Here is a 20,700-nt window from a genome sequence, read left to right on the forward strand (position 1 = left end):
GAAATGAAAGAAATAACATACAACTCTTCCTAGATGAATACTAGTTATAAGACAAATTCGTTTGAATTGAATAATGTTTATATTATCAAAGTCTTCATTAGTGGTCATCAAAGTAAAATATGAAAGATATATGAATAGTTCTACTTGATTCAATCTATTTGATTTTTTATTTAGATAAAGGTATCAAAGTCATTTGATATAAAGATGGTATGTCTGCTGTATTAGAATAATCAAAGATAATCTTAAAAAACAACAACACCGAAGGCACAAGAAAATTTTGATATTTTGGTTATGATTTTGTAAACCATATAAATTCGCATAAAACAATTGTTCCAATTTTTAAGACGTAACATGAAACATTATTTTGCCTTAAAGACAATATTTTGATGCGAAGCGAATAAAACTCATGCGTTGTTTCAAAAGGAAATGAAAATCTGCCACCTCATCCAAGTTTACACATATTTTTTGTAGGTAATACCATGCAGAATGTTAGACATGATCTACAACCTACGAAAGCTTTTTATCAATTGATTCATTTGCTCGTGAATTGCAGAGTAAGGATAGCCCATGGGAACACTGAGGAAATTGACGGGTTATTTAATGATACATTGAAATTTTGTCGTCCAATGGAATAATACGTGGTAACTGTCTTTCATCTGATATGTCATGAAAACCGACAAAGGTTACGTCAAAACTATACACAACAATAAAACAATAACCATAACATTTGTTCATACACCTAAAACCTTGACCATAAATGATTACTTTATATCATTAAAACGGAAATGTATGTATCATTAAAACGGAAATGTATGTACAAAGAACATGTTATAGTTTTTTAAGATAAATCTATGGAGTAAAAATATGAAATTTGTTGATTTTAAGGTAAATTAATAATCTTTTTTTAATTCGTCGATTTCATGTGCTTCCTATACAAATGTAGGGGTTCCTCAAATGATCATCTAAAAATCATGTGTTATGTCCACACAAACTAACAAACATGTTAATCTTGTCATCTAAATCTTTACTTTGCCAACAAAGGTCTCGATGGCGTCAGCCTAGGCAATATCCTTCATCATAAATTAGTTCAATCGAAAATACCTCCTTATTTCAAAGACCAGTCTGTACCAATAATTTCTTATACCTATACCAAACCTATTGCAACTAAAAATTTCAATTACAAACGCGTTTTGCAGAATCTCGATATTGACGACTTCAAGTCTGAACCTCCTGATTGCACTTGTGCTAGTTCTCAATTCACATATAATCCTGCTGGCCACGTTATTACCGGTTACCTTAACATTGTTAATAACACTTCTCTACGAAATGTGTTATCGAAAGGTCCGAAATATCGTGAGCCTAAATCCATCAATTGGAAATAACTTTAAAATTTTGATGGATTCAGTCGAGGATTATGCCAGGCAATGGGCTCAACGTGAAAAGGAAGACGTAGACACTCTATCCGAATGGATTAAGGCAGTGAGGTCGTTAATACAAATCAGAATTAAGAAACTGAATGGGTCCATCAATGCCCATGCTACGTAAATCTTTAAAGACCCAAATGTTGCTAAACACTTATCCGACCTCCATGATAAATATGTTGTTGTCCCCGCAGACAAAGCCCCAAATAACATCGTTTTTGTCTGTAAAAGTCACTACATTAATTGATTGATAAACAAATTAGGTATAGACAATTCACTTGGAAACTCAACATATACCCTCACGACACTTACCAAAGAGGAAATCCTGGATAATCATAGGTCTGTTCTTTGTTCCTTTGGTATTTCAACCAAAGATGAAGAACTGGATCTTCCATCACTGTATTGGATACCTAAACTACATAAGTGTCCTTACAAACAACGGTATATTGCTAGGTCTTCCAAGTGCTCCACGAAACCTCTTTCTAAATTATTAACATCTATTTTATCAGCAATCAAAGACGGGCTTCAAAGTTATTGTGAAACTGCCTATTCTAGAGGTGGCGTGAATCAGATGTGGATACTTAAAAATTCCAAAGATCTTTTAGAGTACATACAATCTAACTCTCTTTCATCTTGTAACAGTATTAAAACATTTGACTTTTCTACTCTTTACACAAGTATTCCACATTCCAAACTAAAAGACAAATTGAAAGAGTTGGTATTACTTTGCTTCATAAAAAAGAATGGCCAACGTAGATACAAGTATCTTGTCTTAGGGAGGGATAAATCATACTTTGTAAAGAATCACTCTGATTCAAACAAAAAATTCTCTTAAAACCGACATTATTAAGATGCTTGATTTCTTGATTGACAACATATTTGTAACGTTCGGAGGACGTGTTTTTCAACAGACTGTCGGCATCCCAATGGGAACAAATTGTGCCCCTCTACTTGCCGACTTGTTTCTTCATTATTATGAGGCTGACTTCATGCAGGAACTTCTTAGGAAGAAAGATAACAATTCAAAATTTGGTGACTATGTGGAACGCATCTATCCCATCGAATTGGAGATAAAGGATACTACAGATACAGTTAAGTCGGCTTCATATCTTGACTTACATCTAGAAATTGACAATGAGGGTCGGTTGAAAACAAAACTTTACGACAAAAGAGATGATTTCAGCTTTCCAATTGTGAACTTTCCATTTCTATTTAGCAACATTCCAGCAGCACCTGCATACGGGGTATATATCTCCCAATTGATACGATATTCCCGTGCTTGCATTTCCTATCACAATTTTCTTGATAGAGGGTTACTGCTCACAAGGAAGCTATTAAACCAAGAGTTCCAAATGGTGAAGTTGAAATCATCCCTTCGTAAATTTTACGGACGCCATCACGAGTTGGTTGACCGTTATGGAATAACCGTTTCACAAATGATATCGGATATGTTCCTTACGTCGTAACTACAATCCCCTTCCCTTTTATGAATGTGACCAACCGAATTAGACTATTTACCGGATTTGTAATCACATAAGCAACACGACGGGTGCCACATGTGGAGCAGGATCTGCTTACCCTCCCGGAGCACCTGAGATCACCCCTAGTTTTTGGTGGGGTTCGTGTTGTTTATTCTTTAGTTTTCTATGTTGTGTCATGTGTACTATTGTTTTTCTGTTTTGTCTTTTATTTTTAGCCATGGCGTTGTCAGTTTGTTTTAGATTTCTGAGTTTGACTGTCCCTTTGGTATCTTTCGTCCCTCTTTTATATGTGTCAGTGCCAAATAAAAACGAGGATCAGTGGTTGTCGTTGTTTTAAGTCTGTCATATGTGTTTTTGGTAAATTATTTTGTTATAAATTAGCTTATAGAATTGATTTTCTCGTTTAAATTGATTGACATTTTACATGTCCGGGCCTTTTATAACTGATTATAAACGGTATTAGTTTTTCTCATTGTTGAATACCGTGCGGATGAACGAAATTTGTTTTACATGCACACGTATAAAAAATGCAGTTTTTATCCAACGCAATCATAGATTTGAACGTTGTTTTCGATTTACACTTGTAGATATATCTTCCAAATATCGTTTCGGTCCTTTACATCACTGAAGAGACATTTATTGTCGAAATCCGGGTTGGGTGTACAAATTTTTGCACCTCATGTTTGTGACCTATTACATCTTTGCCGCAAGTTTATTGTTTTCTGTTTGGTATTAATTTAATATTAAGATCCATTTTGTTACATCTATGGTTACATCTTGTGATCAACTTACTTGGCAATCGCCAATGGCAGTCAGCAGGGTTTAACGGAACATCAGTTATTCGTCCAGTTAGTCAAATGCGATTTGTTAAAATATACTTTTTCACTTTTTTGGGGACTTTTGGAAAATGTTGTTTGTGCTGTATTTAGACCCTTCTACAACGCAACTTGTTTTACATGCATACGTATAAAAATTGCGGTTTTTATTCAATACAATCATAGGTTTGAACGTAGTTTTCAATTAATATTTGTATGATAATTATGTATATAATATTTTATTGTGAAACTAGTCCTTTACAACTGCGGTAAGCGCCAGAGGGGTACTGACACCTGCGTCATAAAAACCCACATCAAAGTGTTTACAAACAACATTATTATGATTGTAATAAAAATGGTACAAGATACGTGCAAATATTTAAAAGTTTAATAAATACATTAACGCTAAAATATCATAATACATTGGTTATTTCGTATAAAAGTACATTACATGCAGTAGCACATTCAAATTCATATATAATTGGAAATGTTTCGTCCATAAAATATCAAAAACTTCAACCATGAAACTAAAACCGTTCGCACACAGTTCACGATATAATACATTGAAAATTTTATCATAATGAGTATTATATATATAAATTTAGTGGATAATTGTCCCATTGGAAGTCATTTCTTACTATAAAAATCCTTGTTTAATATATATTTGATATGAGTATTTGCGTACTTCAAGTCTTAAATCTTTCATATCACTATACTATATGGTTATCTCAATAAACTATTTCCAAATGAGATAGTCCGGCCGATTGGTGCAGATATAGAGCAGAATTGTTCACTTGATGAGGAAAGCATGAAACATTGCATAGTAGTTTTTGGTTATATACCCTTTGATTTCAGCTATGGACCCACTCTGAAAAATCCAATATGGCTGCCATTTTCAAGATGGTGGACAACCGGTATAAAATATCAAGATGGTCCTAAAGGTATTCCATAAAATTTCGGAAATTAAAGTAATGATTCTTTAAAAATGAACTTTAAATTCTTGAATTTGTTATCAATTAATTTTAAAATATATTTTTTTTCTTTCTATAACACATACATTTACAAATATGGCTGCATATACAAAAACAGATAGTGATATTCAAAATGTTAATCAATGTTTCATGTTATTGTAATTGTTCTTTAAACGCTTTCAGTTTTAAATGAAATAGGTTGAAACGATTCGTTTGAAGATAGGTCGGTTAAATGTGGTTGAATAGTAGGTTACGCATCTGAACTTTGAGGCAGTGCCAAAGGCACCTTGTCTCTTGTCTCTTCAATGCCACGTCTTACTTCACTTATCGCCTTTTCATCTTTGGTACCCACTACATCGTCAAATTATTCTATGTAATCAATAGGTGTACCTTTCTTCAGGCGGATTAGACATGTTAGGCGATTACCATCATTTTAAATTGGTAAAGGGGCAACTATTTCCTTTTCCATCTACGTGCGAAACCAATTCGCAACTATTCAGCGAGCATGGTCTAAAAATGCACTCCTGATCAGCACTTTTATTAGTTTTAATGGTAACAGTCATTTTTGAGTTTGGTGGAATTGTGATAGTAAGTTTTATGCAAACTTGCAGAGTTGAAATCTCGTTTCCACTGTCAAAAAATGCCGCATTTATCACTTTATTGGTGATTGTAATTCTGGGAGTACTGATCTATAGGCATTAAGCTTGAGTGTATATCTATCTGTCGATCTACCGCGATTGTATTGCTCAGGAGATCTTCCACGTGTATATTGATCGGGTGATCTTTCATTGAACTGGTGATCTTCCATGATTATTTGATCAGAAGAACCGAGGTTATATTGATCGGTCAATCCACGGTTATGCTAATTAGTTGAAAGCATAACATCAGCTAGTTTTGTGACAATTTGTGTGAAGTTATGCACCTCATTATCCAAAGGACTGCTCATATTTCCTTTACCGGTCGGTGATACTACGGCATCAGCAAAGTAGACTTGTCGATGGTCATAATTGGCACTTTGTGGTCCATATATCGCCATCTGGTTTGCTAATGAGGTTTTCAATTGTTTTAACGCCTTGTTGAATGTTTCTGGGTTCCTCTCTATTATATGGCTTGAATAATCTTTGTCTTTACAAGGTCAAATTTTGGCTTATAGTTGATGTGTCCATTGCAGGAATTTTAACTTCTTCGTCACACCACAACATTGAATATCTTATTGGTTTGACCATCAATTCCTCCAAGCAATTATCACTAGCCTTGTGGTCTATTCTGTCTTCAGACTGCTGAAGTTGCTGAGAATCAGAAATTGCTCTCATTTGTTCGTTATTAATATTCATTGCCTCTTTCTGTTAGCTTGAAACGTAATGAGACCAACACATATTTTTCCAATTCGCGCTTCACTTTGTTTTATATTGCGGTAAATCTCAGCTGTTCTTTGAGCATTAGATTTTCTATCTGCTAAAAATTTCTTGGTACAATTGTTTAATAGTCATTTCAGAGCTGTCCGCCGTTAAAGCGTCTTCAGCTGTGGGTTTCTCCCTATCCCCAAGTGATTCAGTTTCCGCAATTTCAATTTTCTTGTCCTGGTAGTCTTCAATTCCTGCCATTTCACTGATATATATTTAAATGATTCTCAATTCACAGTTTAATATCTCAAATTGCAAAATATTGCAACCCAAGAAATAAGATGGGCACTGAATAACATCTTAAGGCAGATAAATTTCAAATTTTACAACTTGTATGTGTGACCCAAGACAACAAATAGTGCAGCTTTTTATGAAAGCTACTACTTTGTGTATGAAATGACAAGCAAGTCGAAATCAAAAAGGACAGAACTGGGACAGATACTAAATGACACTATACATCAATAAAATGCTTGTATTCAGGTCAATTCTCAATAATGAATATTTGCTTATTTTTCAAGGCGGCCAGTTTGAAAAGAGCCGCCATTTTGAATTTCAAAGATAGATCAAAACAAAATCTTGCAAAGTGCACCAAGTCATTCAAATATGTTCAATTTTGTGCTTTCAGCATCAAATCCACTGTAGTTTGTGCAATACTGGAAAATATTATAGAACGTACGGCAGCCATCTTGAAATAAGCCGCCATATTGAATTTTGAGGGTGGGTCCATAGCTAATATTGCTCAGTACACAAAAATGTACCATCATGCAAAAATTGGTGCTTTCCTCATTATTTGAGCAATTTTTTCACCGATCGGCCGGACTAAGACTGCAGTATAACGCAATAACTAGTAGTCTCGATTATTCAGACGCTCCATGTGAATATGTAGAACGATAACTCTGGTGCATCGAGACTAGATAACTAGTTAAAGGTCAACAATATGATTTTTCAAATTTAGCCTCTGTTTGGAAAGATTATCGTTAAACTATACGCTTAGCGGATACCAGGTAAGTCATCACATATTTAGCTTTATGAAGTCTGAATTCACATGTTTTCTACAGTTATCCTGCTCTGAACTACATTGAGATCATCCTGAGAAAATTGTGTCCAAAACATATTGATGTCCTTCATTGTCCGTGCAAGGTAAACAATTAAACAGTTCGAGTATTTTATCTCTTATATATGGTCTCATTACAATCTTTAATTTTATGATAAACTGATAAAGGAAAAAATATAAAATATATAAAAGTGAACCCTCATGTTTGTTTACGTTGCATTGGGTGGTTTAGATTTAGGCCCTCTATGTCCATTTCTAGTTTTCTTAGACTAAATTATTAATTCAAACAAGTGGATGAAAATGCTTTCAACCTAAACTTAGATTTTCTCAGTCAGGATTTTCTCGCTGCATTGAAGACCCATTAGTGGCCTTTGCATGTTATTTGATTTTTAGTCGGGTTGTTGTCTCTTTGACACATTCCCAATTTCCATTATCAATAAATTTTAATAGAGTTTAGAATATATAGCAAAGTACGTTCCAGATGCAGATTTAGGGGGAGGGCAGGGAGAAATTTTGTTAATTATATAGGGAATCACTGAAGTATGACAGGAACGGGTCCCCTCTTAGGCAGTCGCAGTGGGCCCCCACTTATTCTAAATCCGCCACTGCGCTCGACCAATGAAATTTTAGGATTTGGTGTTTCTTATTTAATATCTTACTTGTGAAGAATAAATGAAATTATGTTCTTAATAAGGGATTAACCTATTGTTTGGGATAACGCTATCGCTCGTACTTAATCATGAAGAAAGGAAAACTACGATTAATGTTTACATATTTAGAGTACAGGTTTTAAAAAGCTGTATGTTTTATATGAAACAAGTGGTGATACTTTAATAACGTATTTTGTCTTGTCTTTGTATACTTCTAATAGTTAAATACGTAGATAACAATTTTTTTAATTTTTTTTATTGTATTCGAAAAAGTGATAATGCAAAAAGAAAAAGAAAAATATCAAAAAACAAAAAATTTAAAATTTAAAATTATCAACATCGCTTTTATATGGTATTACAGACAATAAAGATGAGGGTTGCGGTAATTGGAGCAGGAGCCAGTGGATTAACTGCTATAAAGTGTTGTATAGACGAAGGACTAGAGCCAGTATGCTTTGAAAGGTCAAATGATATAGGTATTAAACTGAGGACTTTTATCAACATCAATTGTTATAAATTATTTATTAGTTTTGAATTAGTAATAAGGTGGTTGATATATCAGAGAACGTTTGGTTTTATTGATTTTAATTAGCTTCCCCCTTTTTGAAATTACCTCATTAATTCTTATCACATTATGTTCTATCTGCTTTGTTGTAGCATCCCAAAGTTGTTGTTTTATGTATTGATGAACATCTTATTTAGTTTATACTCTTTTTTTTAACTCTTAGACTATATAAATCTTCTTGTTCATCATCATTCATATTTTCAGTGAGTTTTTCATGATTTAAAAGGTCATTAGCATTAAGCTCTGTTTTACAACTTTTGAAACATAAGGGAAGGTAATTCGAATTATAAATACACATGTAGCACACAAGAGAACCAATTATACATCATTCGCGGATACCTAATTTTACATGCTGACGTTAAGATAAAAAAAACATCAAATGCGCACTTGCTGTTTTTGTGTATTACTTGAAAAAAACAGTCGCACTCGATCCTTCTTAAATTTCAAGCTTTAAACAATGAATTTATGTAGATATTAGATTAGAGCTTTAAATAAAATCGCAGACATATAAGAAATATCCTTGATTAATTGATGTTCTACCCTTTAGTGTGTATAAATTACATTAGGATGCCCTAATTGCCAAAAAGAAAGTAAGAAAAAAAATCATAATTCTTTGGAAGCATAAATTGACCTTTTTAATAATAAGTCCTTTAAAAATAGTTCTTTTTTGGTGAAGTCAGAGACATAAGTTAAAAATGTTTCGATATCTAGTGAAGTTGAAATCACCATTCGAAAATGTAACTGTGTGTGTGTTTTGTGCACCGATGTTTGCCTTTACGTCGTTTTTCGTGTTTACCCATGTCATTGTCAATTTGTTTACGACTTGTGAGTTAGAGTGACATTTTTGAATCTTTCGCCTCTCTTTTAACGAATTTTGGCTTTCATGTAGCCTTTGTCCGTTTACATTTCTTGACTTGTAGGTCTTAGAAAAAAACATTTACCCGAGACGTGTACGGTTTTCTTGAACACACATCTACCCATTCTTACACTTTTTTCTCACTTTTTGTACTTCCTTCATTCGCGGTATGCGATAAAGTTAAGCAAAAACAAACGCTTAGAATTGTTATCGTTAAAAATCGAATACACGAGATCAAAAGGCCAAAATATTATACCAGTATAATTCTTCTTTTTTTCAAATAGGTGGGCTATGGAGGTATTCAGATGAGGTCGTAGAGGGTCAGTCATGCGTAATGAAATCAACTGTTATAAACACTAGTAAAGAGATAATGTGCTTCAGCGATTTCCCAATACCATCAGAGTATCCAATGTATATGCATAATACTTATGTGCAGAAGTACTTCAACCTGTATGCTGACAAGTTTAAACTACAAAAGTGCATACGGTTTGAAACGGAGGTGATATATTTAGAGGATTATATAGTTTTAATAATATGGCTTATTTGAAATGTTTAGGACAGTTCAGAAAGCTCTGATTTGTATGTAGAATAACATAGTATATGTGGAGGATGATCGACTCAAAATACTCCGTACTGTGTCAATAAGAATCAGTCAATGTTTTCGAATATGTTATCAAACATATTTCCAAACTATTTACATGTAGATGTCAAAAAAGATGCTAATCTAGTTTGATCCTTATTGTAAAAGTGCACGTAATATACATACACATTTGAGTATTTGTATTTTTATACTTATTAGACAAACAACATACTACATAATAGACTAGTGACTGAACAGGAAGAACCCAAACAAATACTTGGTGTGATTTCAGCTGTTTCGATAGGGTAATAATAAGCAGATCCTTCTCTATTAGTGGCACTCCTATCTACCTACCTACGTTTACCTACGTTCGTTATGAACGCAGGAGCTGCTGCTCCTCTATGTTCATCTCTATCGTGTCTTCTACTGTACTGTCTTCTTTTCCGGTTGCTCTAATTTTGTGTTGTTCATACTCAATTGTATAGTTTTATTTCATAGGATGATCTTTCCAGTAAGTGTCTAGTCTGTTTTCGAATGATTTCACTTTAGTTGTTGTTACAATATGAACTGACAAGCTGTTCCATGTGTTTACTATTCTGTTTGTGAAAAAGTGTTTACGCACATATAATTTACATCTTTGTTTGTTAATTTTGAATTTATGTCCTCTCCTTGAACTGTTGTTTAGTGTAAACAAGTCGGTAGTTGCTTCACTATCATATATTTCAGCAAGTATTTTGAATGTTTCTACGTACTGGTCTAAACTTTAGTGTTGTCAATTTCAGTATTTGTAGTCGTTCTATATAACTTTTGTCAATTTAAAAGTATGATGGCATCTTAGTAGCTCGTCTCTGGACATTTTGTAATGATTCAATGTCGTGTTTCTACTACAAAATACGTTGATAGATAATATTTAAAGTCATTACTGAGAGATCACACAATAGCAGATTTGTAATTACCTTTAATCTAACCTAACAATTCAGACAATTAAAAGTTATAAATGGCACAAAAACGCAACACTATACACTTATGCAACAGCAACAGAAACCTATTTTGACTTTCATTATTTTTGCATATCAAGGTTGACATATGCACAGAGACTAAATGTTAATAACAGCAAGATTTCTGTATACGAAAATGAGAATCTCCCTCAATCTCCTGAAACTATGTTAGTACCTTGTTGCACATATGTTATAGCATCAGTTCTACTTGTAGAGCAGGAACTGTTTTTCCTTTCGATGTGTCCCGAATCTTGGTGGGGTTCCTGATGTTCAATGTTTAGTTTTTTTTTTGCCCTGTGTATGAGGACTGTAATATGTTGCTTGTTTCTTCTTTCTTTTCTTCATCTTGACATAGTTTAATCGGTTCTCTTCAACTTTCGACTTTTAAACTTGACCTTATTTTTTTCAACCGGTATACTATGCATCGATGAACACCAGAATAAGATTGAGAACGGACATGGGGAATGTCTGAAAGAGACAACAACCCGACCATAGAACAGACAACAGCAGAAAGTCACCAACAGGTCTTCAATGCAGTGAGAAATTCCCGCACCCGGAGGAGTCCTTCATTTGGCCCCTAAACAAAAATATATACAAGTTCAGTGATAATGAACGCCATACTAACTAAACTCCAAATTGTACACAAGAAACTAAAATTAAAAATAATACAAGACTTACGAAGGCCAGAGGCTCCTGAGTAGGGACAGGCGCAAAAATGCGACGGGGTTAAACATGTTTATGAGATCTCAACCCTACCCTTATACCTTTAGTCAATGTAGAAAAGTAAACGCATAACAAAACGCACATTAAAATTCAGTTCAAGAGAAGTCCGAGTCTGATTTCGGAAGATGTAACCAAAGAAAATAAACAAAATGAGCAGACAATAATACATAAATAACAACAAACTACTAGCAGCTAACTGACATGTCAGCTCCGGACTTCAATAAACTTATTGAAAGATTATGTATTCATCATATGAATATCAGGCACAATTCTTTCCGTTAGGGGTTGAGTATCATACTATCATAACGTATATGAGACGAACATAACCCGTGTCATGCCAACAACTGGTTTTTAAATAAATGTGTTTAGTTCCGATGCAAAGAACCTAGAAGTGAATCAATATTAACGCCAAAATATGCAATCTTTCATGACCTGACAACAGTATCGTAACTATATCCCTTCTTAATAAGTCTATTTAAAGATGTTGTTGGATTCTGAGATGAAAACTGATATTTTTGTGCTTTATAAAGAATATTTCCATAAAAAAATGGATGTGAAATACCTGAACGTAAAAGAAGTGTGCATGTTGAGCTATATTTACGAATGATGTCCTTATACCGATGATAAAATTAAGTAAATGTTTTGACTAGTTTGTGATATCAACAACCCTGGTGTAATAATTTTTCAGTAATACATAAATTTCTCTCGTTAAAATCTAAAACATTGTTACATACACAAGCGAATCGTACAAGTTGAGATATATAAACACCGTAAGATGGTGACAAGGGGACGTCACCATCTAAAAATGGATAATTAACGATAGGAAATGAAAAATCATCTCTTTTATCATAAATTTTAGTATTAAGCTTTCCGTTAATGATATAGATATCAAGATCGAGGAAAGGGCAGCGGTCATTGTTAGTATTAGCTTTATTTAAAGTAAGTTCAACATGATAAATTTCTTTATCATACATTTAGTAGTAAATAAAGTAGTTTTGAACATTTGATATATAGCCTGCTGTTTAATCCATATCGCGCAACTTTGATGCGCACCCTTTATCATACCCTTTATCACACCCCTACCCTTTATCGCACCCTTTATCACACCCCTAATATTTTTTTTGTGACGTCATTGTTTGGAATGTGACGTCACAAACGTCAAATTTACATATTTCTGACACACGAAATATAACTATAAAAAGAATTCATGAAATACCATACAAAACAAACAAAAAATTACAAATAACAAAACATTTTTTAAACAACAGCACGCAAATTGTAAGGTAACCCAGGTGCTTCAGGTGAGTAATTGAGCAGTTCTTTTAAAGCTTTCAAAACAAGAAAAAAGTAGAACTGAAGGTAACCCAGGTGGTAGGGAGAGAAAGCAGTTCATATGTACATGTACTATCCTGTTGAAACATATGATAAAGCGTATAAAACATGGCAAAATCCGTATCACATGCCGTATCACCCTCGACCAATATCATCCCTCGGGCCTAAAGGCCCTCTGGCTGATATTAGTATCTCGGGATGATTCGGCATATGATACGGATTTTGCCATGTATTATTCTCTCGTTAGTATACATACTGAAGTCGTCATTATTGAGAGCCAAAATATCATCCAAATATCTAAAAGTATTATTAAATTTGTGCATTAGATGTTGTTTCGATGGTTCTTTGCTGATATTTGTCATAAATTGTAACTCATAGCAATACAAAAACAGGTCCGCAATAAGTGGTGCACAGTTAGTCCCCATTAGAATTCCGATAACCTGACGATATACGGAATCTTCAAAGCAAACCAAAAGTCCACATTTATCTTTTTATAATTTATCAGTTATTCAGTCATTTTATTAAATGACATGAGGCATTTTGAAAGTCAAGTTAATGAAAATCGAAAATGCATTTAAACCATATGTGCAGTATTATCAAAATGTATATGGAAAATTATATGGTTTTCTTTGTATACAGGTCTTGAGTGTGAGCAAACATGCAGATTTCGCACAATCCGGTCAGTGGGTAATCAAATTAAAAGACAAGAAAAGTACTAAAGTAAGAGAAGACATCTTTGATGCAGTTATTGTCTGCAGTGGTCACCACGCGGAAAAGAATGTACCTGATTTTCCAGGACTATCAAACTTCAAAGGAAAAGTTATTCACAGTCATGACTACAGACACCAAGCTGGGTTTGAAGATAAAAGAATTGTAGTGATTGGAATTGGCAATTCAGGAGGCGACATGGCAGTAGAACTTAGTCGGGTTGCTTCACAGGTAAAATTTCGACGTGGCGGTAGAACTTATAGTCGGATTTCTTCACAGGTTTAATTGCGACATGGCGATACAATTTAGTGGGATTGCTTCACATGTAAAATTGCGACATTGAAGTATTACTTGTCGGATTGCTTCACAGGTAAAATTGCGACATGGCGGTAGAATTTAATCTGATGAATTCACATGTAAAATTGCAACATGGCGGTAGAACTTGATCAGATTATCTCACAGGTTAAATTGAGACACGGCGGTAAACTTGATCAGATTGTCTCACAGATTAAATGGCGACATGGCGGTAGAAATTGATCAGATTGTCTCACAGAAACATGTACATTGCGACATGGCGGTAGAACTTGATCAGATTGTCTCACAGCTACATGTAAATTGCGACATGGCGGTAGAACTTGATCAGATTGTCTCACAGGTACATGCAAATTGCGACATGGTAGTAGAACTTAGCCAAATGACTTCACAGGTTAAATTAAGATATCGATAGAACATAGGCGGTGTAGAAATTTGACATGGCGGTAGGATTTAGTCCGATTGCTTCACAAGTAACATGGCACTAGAGCTAAGTCAGATCGATTCACAGATGAAATTATGACATGGCGGTAGAACTAAGTCGGATTGATTCACGGGAAAATTTGCGGCATGGCGGTAGTACTAAGTCAGCTTGCCTCACAGGTGAAATATACATGGCGGTAGCACTTACAGAAGTCGGATTGCTTCACATGAAAATTGCGATATTGCAGAAGAACTAAGTCAGATATACTCACAGGTGAAATTGTCACATGGAAGTAGAACTTAGTCGGATTGCTTTACGGTTAAAATTGCGATATTGCAGAAGAACTAAGTCAGATTTACTCACAGGTGAAATTGTGACATGGAGGTAGAATTTAGTCGGATTGCTTTACGGTTAAAATTGCGACATGGTGATAGAATTAAGTCGGATTGCTTAAAAGGGAAAAGTTCTTTAGAATTGTCGAGTGAAGCATGTTAAGATTTACATGTACCATCAAAGTATGTTCAATCCATACATATCTTTTAAAGTTTAAAAGTTTACCCTTCTTTAACCAAACCTTTTCATGTTTCATGTCTGCTAAAACTGAATGTTAGAATATTCATATTTAATGTTTTCAATATATAATTTATTAAACAAAAAGAATGACATAAGAGATTTTAACAAGTTCTTTAGAATACTTTTTGATATCCTTCAGGTATTTATTAGTACAAGACGTGGAAGTTGGATTTTTAACAGAATAGCTGATAACGGTATGCCTGTAGACATGATTGGTCTTAAAAGGTCTGTGTTGAAAATAAGGAAGCTTTTGCCTCCGTATTTTTTTGACAATATGATGGAGAATCAAGTAAATAAAAGATTTGACCATTCAACCTACTGCCTAAAACCTAAGCATCGTATTACTGCTCAGCATCCAACGATAAACGACGACATTCCGAACAGACTTGCATCCGGGACTTTGAAGGCAAAACCAGACATCAAAATGTTCACAGAAAATGGAGTAATATTTGATGATGGCACCAACGAGGAGAATATTGATGTTGTTGTCTTGGCAACAGGCTACATATTTGGGTTTCCTTTCTTGGATAAATCTGTTCTTGAGGTCAAACAAAACCATGTGGAACTTTTTAAATATGTGTTTCCTCCAAAACTTGAACGGTCTACTTTATGTGTAATAGGATGTATACAGCCAATAGCGGCGTTGATGCCGATATCCGAGTTACAGTGTAGATTAGCCACACGTGTTTTCACGGTAATACATAACTGTAAAAACAAAGTTTAATTTTAACTATTTTATAACATTATCATAGATTCTGATATGAAAAAAGTGTCATTTAAAGAAAAAAGCAAATGTGCTAAATTAATTGGTTTTGAAGCACATATCTAAATTTATTGTCACCAAGATCGACTCTTCGTTGAGTCATCATTTTTGAACACCAAAGATGTCTAGATAAGTACGGAAACATACAGTTGAATCATGTATATTTACAAAACTGAATAAGCATTTTGAGGTTTATTAAATTTATGAAATGATGCATCCAAAATCAAAATATATCAGTCAGGACCGTTCAGTAGTACTTAAAATACCATTCCGATTGGCCGTCATTGAATGGAAAACAATGGTTTCCTATACTAGTAATATTTTTTACTTTCATCTCAATAGAAAACATTTACGAAATAACAGAGCAAAAGAGATGCTTTTGAAAACGTCATTGATCGTCATTGATTGTGTCAAACTGTGAAAAATTTAGGTCATCCACCACTGACATAAGTCATTGAACTCGATTAGTGGATTGATTGTTGGTTGCCTAGCGTCTGGTGACATTGAACTCTATGTTTGGGGGTATTGATACTGACCGTCAAACCGTGTAATGCAAGAGATTGGCATTCATTCAATGACCATATACTCTACTGAAAGTTCGACTCTCTCATATTTTTTTTACTACTAATTAAAGTATTTTTTCTCGTGCAGACTTTTCCTATTTGCTAACAAAAAGCGCGCTAAAACGTTCATATAACTGAATTGATTACGTCATGTAACTAAATTGATTACGTCATTTACACGGTTACTTGATCAGTTAACGATAATTCTTTACTTTTTTCAACCAGGGAAAAGTTAAGCTTCCATGCTACGACGGAATGATGACAGACATTAAAAACAAAGAATTAGCCATGCAACTAAAATATGTACAAACTCAAAGACATACCATTCAAGTCGATTATATCGACTATATGGATGAGCTGGCTACATTAAATGGATGTCTCCCTGATCTCAGTAAGTTCTTATGAAGTTCGTGTGAAAGTTGTAATCGCATCTTGTTTCTTTAAATTTATCAATCTATTTTTCATCTTAAAGACACACACTCAATGTTGAAATCAACTATGGTTATAAAAATTTAACAATAATTCTGGGAAAAGGAAAGTAACTCAAATTAATAATGATGACTTTAAACAATAACATCATTTATATTTTTAGAACAGGTATATTTGATTCCTATACCTTGTAGAAGTTATATGTAATTTGCCTGACAAGTATATTAACATCATTCTGTGACTAAATTTCTGGAAATGTCATGAATAGGATGTATAATAATAGAATGTTATGATCAATGCACTATATGCTGTGTATCAATGAGGTAGACAAGTGATAAGCCTGTGAAGATTTAGATTTCAAGTCAGTAATATAAGGTTAATTTGATTGCATTTAATGCAATCTTTACCCAAAAAAAACCTGGTGATCCATACTTTTTAATATATTTTTGAAAAAAAAAGCATGTCGGATTGATATCAACTACATTTTGGCAAAATTAATTATTAAAAAAATATTGGATTTTGATTAAGTCCTTGTCTACCTTAATGACTTTGAAGTTTTCTTTTGCATTTCACTAGGAATTATCATAACCATATACATATAAAATCAAACATCACTATACTGTAAACTAACACCCAGTCTGCATTGCTAGTATGTTGAAGCAATGCTATATACATGAGTTCCATCGTTCCGTTGGTTTCATAGCAAAGAAGTCGTATTGTTTTGAGGTCATAAAGAGTTTCACGAATTTGTTTTTTTCAAAGCAAGTTCAGACTGATGAAGTACGTACATCTCAACATTTGTTATGTTTTCTAACTTAAGTTGGCCTCAACCAAAAGTTATAAAACTTGTACGCAATGCTTAGTACCACAAACAAACAGATCAATAGTTCGAATTTGGGTAGCATCTATGTTGCCGTTCCGGAGTTACAGGTATAATGTCCCTTTATCTATGGCTTTGTTTGGATTTGTTTGTTTGCTTTTTGGCCTTGAATGTTTGTCCCTAATATTTTATTAACTGTGCATTTGCATTCAGATATTGCAGATTAAATTTATTCGTTTATAGTGTTTTAATGTACGTTTTTTTATTGAGTTAAGCCTGCCAATTAATATTTTATTGTGTGATTTTCTATGTTGTGATGTTATGCTATTGTTTCAGAAAAAGAGAGAAGGTTTGGATCCATTAAAACGTTTAATCCCGCTGGAAATGTTTGCAACTGTCCTAAGTCAGGAATCTGATGTACAATAGTTGTCGTTTGTTTATGTAATTTATACGTGTTTCTCGTTTCTCGTTTGTTTTTTTTCCAATAGATTAGACCGTTGGTTTTCCCCGTTTGAATGGTTTTACACTAGTAATTTTGGGGACCTTTATAGCTTGTTGGTCGGTGTGAGCCAAGGCTCCGTGTTGAAGGCCATACATTGACCTATAATGGTTTACTTTTTGAAAATTGTTATTTGGATATGGAGAGTGGTCTCATTGGCACTCACACCACATCTTCCTATATCTATTTAAAATGAGAAGACCACATTGTATCGTTTCTCCTCCTTCCACAAAAAAACTAACCATCATGCATATGTCTCCTATAGGTACCATGCATAGTAGCATTGTCATCCTTGCTTATGATTATTAAGTTTTGGTTACTTGGGAGTAAAACGAAATAAAAGGAGTCCGGATATTGTTTCCGTCATCGGACGTACTTTTAAGTCATAAACAAGACTTTCGTTTAAGACTGGTTTAAAATTACACATAATTTTCAGTTTACTCAGGAATAAATAAAGTGTATTTGCTATTTATTATCAATTTCAAGTTTACAATCCACCGGCGAAAATAATTGAAATTAACGGAAAACAAAAAATGACGGACATTGGAAAAAGGGTAGGGCTAAAAAATTGTCCTCTATCCAAGTATCTATGCCTTTTGGTCACTTTCCTGAAATATCCAGTGATAAAATATTTTACAAAACTTCGTCCTACAACAGTTTATATACTTTCAATCCCATTCTAAATACCCGCGATTTCGCGGGTTTGTTCTAGTAACATTTAAATTCAAGCAGAGGCATCATATGTGCAGCATGGACACATTCTCCATTTATTGTTTTTATTTTATTTTGTAAACGTGGGCTTCATTGCCAACCAGTTCTTTAAGTAGAAGATTTCTATTTTATGTAACTCCCATGAGCTTTAAGATTTGATTGTCCTTTGGTTATATTGGACGTACATACATTTCTGTACGCGTACGTAACTGTTTTCTGTTTCTAATCGTTAGTCAAACCTTAAACCTTTTAGAACGTGGGCTTCATTGTCAACCAGTACTTCAAATATAAGATTTCTATATTATGTAACTCCCATGAGCTTTGATTTTAAGATGTGATTGTCCTTTGGTTATATTGCACGTACATCCGCGTTTTCTGCTTCTAATCGTGAGTCAAACCTTTAACCTTTAGACATAACTTTTTTCATTTATTATTTATTATCTATTACAGAGTCATTACTATGGTCTGATCCTATATTAGCTCTGAACTGTTACTTTGGACCATGTACGCCATACCAATATAGGTTAAACGGACCTGGTAAGTGGAGTGGAGCTAGACAAGCGATCTTGACTCAATGGGACAGGACATTTGCGTCCCTGAAAACGAGGCCGATGGGATCTACAAAACCAACATCACAAAAGAAATTTCTAATCTTATACTTCGTATTTGCTGTTGTATTTTGTTTTTTTATACAGTATATAATTTTTAGGTAAAATTTGGTGATCTATAATTTGAAATATGTGTAACATGTGAATTATCTACGCAGATTTATTTTATTCAATTGTTCTAGAATGGAAATACGTTGTCATTGCTGTCTTCAGTGTACAGCGATTCCAATTGGGTAATATATCAAAGACTGTTTGTCGGAGATGTAATTAAAAATATACTTTAATGAAATCGATAGAAAAATTAAATTACTGGAATGGAATTTGTATAGTTATTTCTAACTTATGTGAAGTGCTGGTATATAATATTGGAATCCTGCACAGTGGTGTATCCAGCAATTTCCTTAAAGAGGGGGGACTGACTGCCAATTGTGATCCCCTTAATAATCAATTATTTGTTTTATCCCCAAAAAAAACTGTATAAAAAGCCTCTGATGCACGAATACGCAAAGTTCGTAAAATATAGTCTTGATTTAATATCAAATTGACACTATTGTTATTCTTTCACATAACATACAGGGTGTGGTATATGACTTTGTTTAGCATGAGAAATTTTTTTATGATCATCCGAAAAATGTGAAATAGCTCATAAGAGAATACCAATACTCGATGCTCTTCAACTTTGTATTTTACTTGAGTCCTAGGCTATTTTTTATGCCCCACCCACCTACCTGGTCTGTGGGTCCGTTCGTTCGTCCGTTCGTCCCTCCCGCTTCAAGTTAAAGTTTTTGGTCAAGGTAGTTTTTGATGAAGTTGCAGTCCAATCAACTTGAAACTTAGTACACATGTTCCCTAGAATATGATCTTTCTAATTTTAATGCCAAATTAGAGTTTTTACTCCAATTTCACGGTCCACTGAACATAGAAAATGATAGTGCGACTGGGGCATCCGTGTAATTGGGACACATTCTTGTTTTAATTTTATTTCAAGCGACACGTACAAGACTATTTTTTTCAATTCTTACCCCCTCTTTTCACATGTTCAAAGTAGCAGAAGACACAACATATATTTTGGTAACAGGACACTGACTTTGGTATTAAAGATAGACTAAAAAAAAGAAGAAGATGTGGTATGATTGATAATGAGACAAATCTCCACCAGAGATCAAATAATAAAGAAGTGTAAAACTATAAGCAACCGTATGGCATCCATCCTTGAGCAAACCCCATACCGTAGAGTCAGCTATTATAATTAAAAGGCCCTGAAAAGACTAATGTAAGACAATTTAAACGAGAAAACTAACGGCCTAATATTTATGTACAATACAATGAACGATCAAAGTCCTGAAGTACTGAACATCGGTTGATCGCAAACTCTTGTGGATGGACAGACAAGCACTTGGTCCGAGACCACAATTGTCGTCCCTTGATTTTCGTTGTTCAC

General features: G+C 34.0%; 1 protein-coding gene across 3 annotated transcripts; it reads left to right on the plus strand.

Moving 5' to 3' along the window:
- Window positions 1-810: 810 nt before the first annotated feature.
- Window positions 811-19,379, plus strand: LOC143062681 (flavin-containing monooxygenase 5-like). 3 transcript variants are annotated; one of them, XM_076234419.1, is made up of 7 exons: window positions 811-885; window positions 8,157-8,271; window positions 9,501-9,715; window positions 13,489-13,788; window positions 15,006-15,560; window positions 16,418-16,583; window positions 19,102-19,379. In XM_076234419.1, exons 1-7 carry the CDS (start codon window positions 865-867, stop codon window positions 19,362-19,364), a joined length of 1,635 nt encoding a protein of 544 aa, XP_076090534.1. In that variant the 5' UTR covers window positions 811-864; the 3' UTR covers window positions 19,365-19,379. The 3 variants fall into 3 exon arrangements, with proteins under 3 accessions (XP_076090534.1, XP_076090537.1, XP_076090536.1); XM_076234422.1 differs by lacking the exon at window positions 811-885 and adding an exon at window positions 6,997-7,095; XM_076234421.1 differs by lacking the exon at window positions 811-885 and adding an exon at window positions 7,116-7,231.
- The last annotated feature ends 1,321 nt before the right edge of the window (window positions 19,380-20,700 follow it).

The sequence above is a fragment of the Mytilus galloprovincialis genome, chromosome 2 (assembly GCF_965363235.1).
Source record: "Mytilus galloprovincialis chromosome 2, xbMytGall1.hap1.1, whole genome shotgun sequence".
In the NCBI taxonomy this organism is placed as follows: Eukaryota; Metazoa; Mollusca; class Bivalvia; order Mytilida; family Mytilidae; genus Mytilus; species Mytilus galloprovincialis.